Source organism: Lucilia cuprina, chromosome 6 (genome assembly GCF_022045245.1).
Source record: "Lucilia cuprina isolate Lc7/37 chromosome 6, ASM2204524v1, whole genome shotgun sequence".
Taxonomy (NCBI): Eukaryota; Metazoa; Arthropoda; class Insecta; order Diptera; family Calliphoridae; genus Lucilia; species Lucilia cuprina.
Genome location: NC_060954.1, coordinates 11,075,189 through 11,083,215, shown reverse-complemented (window position 1 = coordinate 11,083,215; position 8,027 = coordinate 11,075,189). Strand labels below are relative to the sequence as shown.

At 32.3% G+C, this 8,027-nt stretch overlaps 2 protein-coding genes and 1 long non-coding RNA gene across 3 annotated transcripts; 1 reads left to right on the top strand and 2 right to left on the bottom strand.

Annotated features, from left to right (window-relative positions):
- Positions 1-1,089: 1,089 nt before the first annotated feature.
- Positions 1,090-2,637, bottom strand: LOC124420747. The gene is made up of 2 exons (XR_006941355.1): positions 1,931-2,637; positions 1,090-1,874 (listed from the first exon to the last, which is right to left on the bottom strand). It is a non-coding gene; the product is annotated as an uncharacterized LOC124420747 (long non-coding RNA).
- A 2,498-nt stretch (positions 2,638-5,135) lies between these two features.
- LOC111688929 (pre-mRNA-splicing factor Syf2) lies at positions 5,136-6,092 on the top strand. Its single transcript, XM_023451429.2, has one exon. The coding sequence runs from the start codon at positions 5,234-5,236 to the stop codon at positions 5,909-5,911; it is 678 nt and encodes a 225-aa protein (XP_023307197.2). The 5' UTR covers positions 5,136-5,233; the 3' UTR covers positions 5,912-6,092.
- A 367-nt stretch (positions 6,093-6,459) lies between these two features.
- LOC111688928 (zinc finger protein 277) lies at positions 6,460-8,000 on the bottom strand. The gene has a single exon (XM_046955387.1). The coding sequence runs from the start codon at positions 7,912-7,914 to the stop codon at positions 6,517-6,519; it is 1,398 nt and encodes a 465-aa protein (XP_046811343.1). The 5' UTR covers positions 7,915-8,000; the 3' UTR covers positions 6,460-6,516.
- Positions 8,001-8,027: the final 27 nt, after the last annotated feature.

Below are 8,027 nucleotides of genomic sequence, written 5' to 3'. Positions count from 1 at the left end.
TTTTCACAAAATTTGTGTCTGCAAAAACAATAACAATAAATTAATTAAATAGCGATAACAAATTTCCCAGAATCTCATAATTATTAAAATAAAAGTTGTGTAAACTTTATCAACATTTTTTTATTGTTGAAAATTTATGAAGAACTTAATTACGTATTCATGTTAAACAAAACAATAGTTTTATTAAAGCACAGAAATTCAGGGAATTACCCCCTCACACATGATGGCCCACTTTTGATTTGTGCGAAGTCTACAGACTGCTATAAAGCCATTAGGCGTTCAAGCTGGCTGGCTGGCAGGCAGGCAGATAAGAAACAAATGATAACGATATTGCAACGTCAAAATTGTCATGTAGACAATTAATTATATGCCTTTTCTCTTTCTTTCTCCCTCTCTCTCTCTCTCTCTCCCTCTTTTCACTTATTTTGCAAACGTTACCAAAATCCATTTCAGAAAATTTGGGTTCTTTTTTGTTTGTTGGCTTGAAGAGGAAAATATTTATTTAAAAATGTAATGGAAAAAGGGATTTTGATAAAAGAAACTGTGGAAGATTAAGATCATTGCAAATAGCGAAACTTTTTAGCGATCGGTGACTTGTCTGTGAGAATCTTATTCTTATATTGTTATTTACATTCTGTTGGGCAGAACGTGTTTGCAAAACGTACTAGAAAATATTAGGATCTTCTTAGAAGTAGATTTGCTTCAACGTTTGATGATCGGGAGAAAGATCACTCTTCGAATTCTGAAAAAATTTTGCTTTCATTTTACCGATCGCTGGCTTGTCTGTGAGATTCTTTTTCATATATTTTCTTACATAGACTTTCATCTTACATTTGGAACAAGAACAGAATCCGTAAGACTGACAGGATAATCTCGGTAACTTAAATACCAATTGTTTAGAGAGACATGTGAAAACCTGATTGGAGATCGTCAGATACGTTGAAAAAGAGTTTTAAAAGACTCTTAAGGAATGCACAACTCAAATACTTCTGTATGAGTACGAAGATCCTTCTGTACATGCTTAAAGGATTCTTCTAAGATCAAGTGCTTGTGTAAAAAAAACTGTACTTGTTAATGGAGGAGACTTGGGTTACCTATTTTCACCGATTGTGCCTAAGTTATGGGATGTTGTTCTTGTCTCCTTCCAATCTCAGGATAAAGAGGTTCTGACAGTACTTCTAGTTTGTAGAGATTATAAACCGGGGAAGTTACACTTCGGACTTTCCTTGGAATAATTTGACATGGGTTAGATCCAGAAAATCATATAATCTGGTACTACGGGTGGCCAGTTACCCGCATGTCTTGTCTCGGCTATGGATTAAAACAAATTCGCAGGAAGAGTAAGTTGTGGTTAAAAGACTGATGCACGGTAATGTCTATATTTCGGGATAAATTTGGAGCTGTTGTCAAATGACAGCAAATATACTACAGAGGATTAACAGTGTGGAAGTTTGCCAGCCCTTATATCTAGAGTGCGTGTGTCGGATGTTGTTACCTTTGAGTGTGCTGGATGATAGGTTTAAGTAAGAAGGGCAGCCATTCAATCAAGGATGAGTGGCTCACATGGGTCCACCTAATTGCGGTCCCGTTGTGTTACCCTAGTGGTCGTAGGGGTACGATTAACTATTACCCTCTACTTATAGATTTAAACCAACCGGATGCTGGATGATGGATTAAAGGTATCCTATACAAGTGATACCATTGAAATGTTCTTTTTTTATCTAGAAATGTTCAGAGAAAACTATATTTATACCAGATTTACCACAGTGTGTTCTCTGTAAGACCAAAATCTTCAGCTTATTTAATGGATACGCATTTAGGTCTATCGGTTACGTCTCTAGGTGCTGCTGGCGACTCAACAGAGGTCATCCCACCTGCGTGATTATAAACTTAAGTGATATTTTTGTATCTCGAACGTTACGCAACTTACGTAACAATAGTCAGAGATTAGATAGCTCAAATACTTGAGCAAATTGCACGTAAAATGGAGCGGAAATTCTACGTTAACTGTACAATAGCATAGCTAGGCATAAATATTATGCCGATGAATTCTGTTTGCCGCTTGCCAAAGTTGTTAGGTTCTGTTTTTGAACTGAGTAATACCGAATGTAGGAGACTCCATACCACTGTGAGGACCTGGCATCTTTTTCGCAACTTGTACGTAATGACGACAAGATTTTGGTTAACTTTTTTCCATGAGGTTGTGAAATTAGAAAGCTCAAATACTTGAGCAAATTGCACGTATAATGGAGCGGAAATTCCACGCTAGGTAGTTCAGAAGCGATCTTTAGGCATAAATATTATGCCGATGAATTCTGTTTGCCGCTTGCCAAAGTTGTTAGGTTCTGTTTTTGAACTGAGTAATACCGAATGTAGGAGACTCCATAACACTGTGAGGACCTGGCATCTTTTTCGCAACTTGTACGTAATGACGACAAGATTTAGGTTAACTTTTTTGCATGAGGTTGTGCAGTGTAAAACCTATTGATCTTGGAGAATATGTAAACCCTAGGTAGGGTTCTATAGTTGAAACGAAAAGTCGACTTTTCGACTTTTTGCATTTTATGAAAAGTCGGCATTTCGACTTTTTGCATTTTATGAAAGTCGACTTTCGACTTTTTGCATTTAGTTAAAAGCCGATTTTTTGACTTTTTTCATTTACTTAAAAGTCGATTTTTCGACTTTTAATATTTCGACTTTTCGACTTTTTTCGACTATTTTCGACTTTTTCCGAAGCCAGAAGCGTAAATTTATAATGTTGTCATTTAACATTACATTATTATTATTATTATTAATAATAATAAAAAAATTTTATTTATATTTTTTATTTTTTGCAATTTTTTGAGTTTTTTCGACTTCTTTCTATTTTCGACTTTTTCCGACTTTTCGACTATTTTCGACTTTTTTCGACTATTTTCGACTTTTTCAGATTTTTTTCGACTTTTTCCGACCATTTTTGACTTTTTCCGATTTTTTCGACTTTTCGACTTTTTCCGACTTTACGTCTTTTTTCGACTCTTTCGACTTTTTTCGACTATTCGACTTTTATTTACAAAGTCGACTTTTCGACTTTTTTTCATAGACGATAGTCGAGTTATCGACTTTTTTGAAACAAAATAGTCGACTTCGACTTTTCGACTTTTTCCGACAAAAAGCCGATTGTTCGAATATTTGAAAGTCGATTTATAGAACCCTAACCCTAGGTATAGCACCACAAAACGAGAACAACTTTTATTTTCCAGATAAAAATAAAAGAAATTTTATTGGGACAGTGTTAAAAAATAAAAAAAGAAGTCTTTAAATATTGTAAAAAAATCCTTTACAATGTTTACACGCAACTGTTAAACGCATATTCATTGTTGTAAATACAAAAACACAAAACTGTCAAGCAAAAAATGGAAAAACCCGCTGTGCAAAACAGAAAAAAATCACACAATTTAGCAAAACAAATAAAAAACAAAAGATAAATATAAAAAATACAAATAAACACTAAATAAAAAAAGTATTTATGTATAAAAATTTATCTTTATGGATTGTGATGAAATACTTATGCATATATTTTTTTTTTTACTTAACGGCGGAAATTCGAGACAAAAAAAAGGTGAAAAAATAATAACAATTAAAGAGATTGAAAATAAAAATATTAAACAATTGCGTAGTCAGTACTTTTTCTGCTTTTATATTGTTTAAATAACCGTGTTATTATTATTGTTATTGTTGTCGTCGCTGCTGCAGCTAGAAGGGGTGTTAAGGGATTGACAAAACAGCACAACAATGTTAACCACTCAAACCAGACATGGGAAATGCAGTAGTTTTATAGTTTTTCCAGTATTTTTTATATTAAAAAAATTATGTAGTCTTTATTCTATTTTAGTCTATAATTTAGTCTAGCGTATAATTAATTAGTTTAATACTGTAATATTCCCAAAAAGTATTGTTCTTGTTGATAAAAGTTTGCCTATTTCAAGATTTCAATTTTCCAAACCTGACTCACATACATTTATGTAGCGAAGAAGAGAAAAAAATCAAACAAAGTAGAAAACAGAGAGAGAGAAAAGCAGGTGACTTTGATAAAACAAAAAACAACAACAGCAACAACAACTTAATAAAATTATACAAGAAAAAATAATTTCAAGAAACAAACAATTAAAAAGAAAAGCAAATTAAAAATAAAAAAAATTATTAATGAATATAAGAAAAACCTAAAGGTGATAAATTTTAACCACAAGAGAGAAAGTCAACTAAGAGAAATATGAAAAAAAGTAAAAAAAAACAAAAGATCTTATTTTATGGTCTTTTTTTACTTACCGTGAAAAAATTCGTATTGTACGTGTTGTTGTTGGTGTTTGTTTTTTTTCTATATGTACAATATTTTTTGGATGATTTGTTAATAATCCTTTAAATCCAGTATTAAAATTGTTGAGCTAGTAAAATATTTCATAAATTTTGCTATAAACACTTTAATATTTAAGATCACTTTGTTTAAAATTATATTTTTTCTATTTTAATTCCTTTTTTTAATATTACTTTTCTTTTTTCATTATCTTTTTTTTCATTTGCACTGACTGATCATTTTTCGTGACGTTTTCTTTAGATTTTTTTATTTTCGTTTTATTTGCTTAATTCTATTTAATTTTTAATATATTTTTGTATATATAAGATATTTCTTATGTTTTATAGTTTTAATTAGATAATTTTATTATTTTTTGCAATAAAATCTATTAAATTTTCACTTTTTCTATCCGTATTTTAATTTTATGGAAAGCAACAGGCGAAACTTCTACAAGAAAACTGTCAAATTTATGAATGTTGAAAAACGTAAGTTGTCAATACAAAACACAGGGTGTGTCAAAGAAAAATATAATTTATATTTAACGGTGTTACGTCAAGGCGGATGTTTATATGAAAAAAAAAAACATATAAATTTAAGAATTTGAGTAATTTATCATATGTAGAATGTGGCTTAGAGTACAAACTACAGTTCTTCCTTATTTCCCGCTAAATGGTTTATTCATCAGCAACAACTACAAATTCTTCTGTTGCAACTTCCTTGGCCTAACAAAATTTCCAGCGATTTTCTTGTTAAGCTCAAACACGCTGAACTGAAGAAAACGCTCTGGCATCTTGCATGTGTCATGTTTATTTGTAAACAAGACAATAGTTAAACACGTAAAAATTCACACGATTTCTTAAAAAATATAAGAAAAAAACCTTTAAAATCCACAAAATTATAATGGAAAAGGAGAAAACTGCTGCCGAAAAACTAGCCGAACGCAAAGAACGTCTACGTAGTTTGCACAAACTCAGACAGGAGGCAAGAACCCACAATCACCAAGAGGTCGTAGCAGAAGATGCCCGTAAAAAACTGCCAAACAATTGGGAGGCACGCAAGAGACAAGCAGACTGGCTACTAGCAGACGAAAAGGCTAGAGAAGAAGCCAAAGCCCAAGGAAAAGACTATGACCGTCTTAAACTACTAGAAGTCTCTGCCTTGGATGCTGAAAAGATAGAAAAGAAAAAGAAGAAGAAAAATCCTGATCTTGGATTCTCCACCTTCGAAGCACAGACTGCACGTCAATATAGTCGTTTAGTGAAAAATATGCCTGCTCGTGATATGGAAAAGTATGAAAAACAAAAAGAAGAATTGGGTGAAGCTTTCTATGGCGGACCCAATACTATACTTCACGGTCTGGTTAAGGATAAACCGTCGGCTATTAATAATATGGTTAAGGATTTGGAACAGCAGATCGATAGACGTAAGAAATACTCTAGAAGACGTATTTACAATGACGATGCCGATGTGGACTTTATCAATGAACGTAATTCTAAATTCAATAAGAAATTGGAGAGATTCTATGGTGAGCATACGGCAGAGATTAAACAGAATTTGGAAAGAGGTACGGCTATTTAGACAAAAGACAAGATGGAGGCGTTTAAAAGCAATACATTATGGGTATTTGTTTTTTTATACATGCAGTAGTTTTAAGTGAAATCATAAAAAGTTTCAATAGAGAAAATTATATGCAAATTATCAGGGAATTGTTTAACGTAACAGTATTCCTGCCAAAATTAAATATAATTTCCAGAAAAAACATAATATAATAATGCCAAGAGTGAAATACTATTACATCTTGCAATGTAGCATAATCGAGTTATAGGAAGATTTATAAAAAAGCAAGGAATCATTACAATTTACTTTCTGGTAAATTTAAATAAAAAGAAAAAATGTTTGCAGTATAAAATCCCTTTCAACGAACTCTGGCAATAATTTTAAATAAACTATTTAAGTTATTATACCTATCTATATGTTAGCTTAAGTCATCTAATCAAAAATCATAAAATAAACAAACTGAAACACATTTTTTTCTTTTAATTTCTTTTTACCCATTAATTTGATGTTACTTTTAGCGACTTTCAGCTGCTCCTCATAGACGTTAGTTTTTACACTCTTCCATCATATAATTTTCCTTAATATACTACTTTTCGCATTTATTCTTCCCACCTAACTATGAGTATTTACAAAAAATTAAAATTCTCTAATGACAATCTTTCTGCGTCCTTATTTATTTGAGCTACAGGATCCTCTGAAATTATACGCACAACCGTATCATCCATATCATCGTTAGGATTATCATCTAAAATACATAGTAAACCATCATCTTCATAGGTGGGAAAGAAATATTCCGGTTTATCCCATTGTTTCTGAGAACCAATGCCAAAATGTTGCTCCTCTTGTAAATGTTTTAAGAGCAATTCCTGGCTTTCAAAACGTCCATTGCAACTAACACAGCGCATAAGACAAACTTGTCTTCGTATATAATTGACTACTTTGACTTTTTGATAGAAATTTAACTCCTTGACAACAGCCTCAAAATCTACTTTATGTTCTTGCAATAAATGTTGTTTGAAAGTGGTGAAATCTTGGGATTGTTGCTGACAATAGAGACAATTTAAGGGTTGTACAGATTCATCATCACCATTCCAATCGGACCAATCAGAATCGCTGTCTTCCGATTTGTGGGCAAATCTTTGCTCAAAATCCACACTATCGGCAGTGCGTTGTGAAGCAGATCTAGTTCTTTGGCCTGTTGCTGTTGTTGTTTCTGGTTGTTTTTGTTTAGGTGCGTTTTTATGCCTTTTCTGTTGATTTCTGGTATGTGTTATATGATCGGGAAACTTGTAATTTTGCAGAAAATATTTATCATAAGCTTTATTATTAGGATTTATTCTTTTATGAGCCTTTTTGCGCATATGTTCCTTAAGAGTGACACGATCTTTAAACACCTTTTCACAATAAAGACAAATAAGATTTTCCAAATTATCTTGCACTTTGGCTATAAGCTCATCTATGTAAATAAGATTCTCAGGTTTGCCCAATTGTAAAAAGTGTTTGGTGAAGAGATGTTCCAAATACAAAGATCGTAAACCGGTAATAACATCCCGACAGTATAAACATTCCCTTGTAAAATTACGATCCGTCAGTTCAAATTGATGTTGTGCCAAAGCTTTTTCCAAACGTTCTTTCTTAAGTTTGGTCCTCAACTCAAAATCCTTGGGTAATATATCACTTAATAAATAGTACTTTTCATTTTTGCCTGGTGAACCATCTGGCAATTGATCTAACAGCATGGTCGTGCAATATTCCTCTAATTCATGTTGTTCAAACTCTTTTTGCCAATATTTAAGATAATCCTCTAGCAAGGGTATTTCACCAACATCAGCTATGACCAAACGATGGCTTAGAAATAGATGACCTAAGTAGTCATCTTGTTGTTGTGGAAACTGAAATGTTTCCTCACATTTTATACACGTTATAGGAGAGTTATCGCTTTTATTTTGTTGTGCTGATGTGGCTTGAAATGTTAATACCGGTAATATGGAACTTTTATTAGTAGTTTTGGAAGATGTTTCCATTATTTTGACAATTTCCTATGAGAAACAAAGAAAAAAATAAAACGTGCGTAGTTTTCTTTGTTGGAGGAGGATAAAAAATCAAAACAAACTTTGACAATCAGCTGTGGATTTGT

Coding starts and splice junctions, on each gene's coding strand:
- LOC111688929 (XM_023451429.2), top strand. CDS start 5,234: ATGGAAAAGGAGAAAACTGCTGCCGAAAAACTAGCCGAACGCAAAGAA.
- LOC111688928 (XM_046955387.1), bottom strand. CDS start 7,914: ATGGAAACATCTTCCAAAACTACTAATAAAAGTTCCATATTACCGGTA.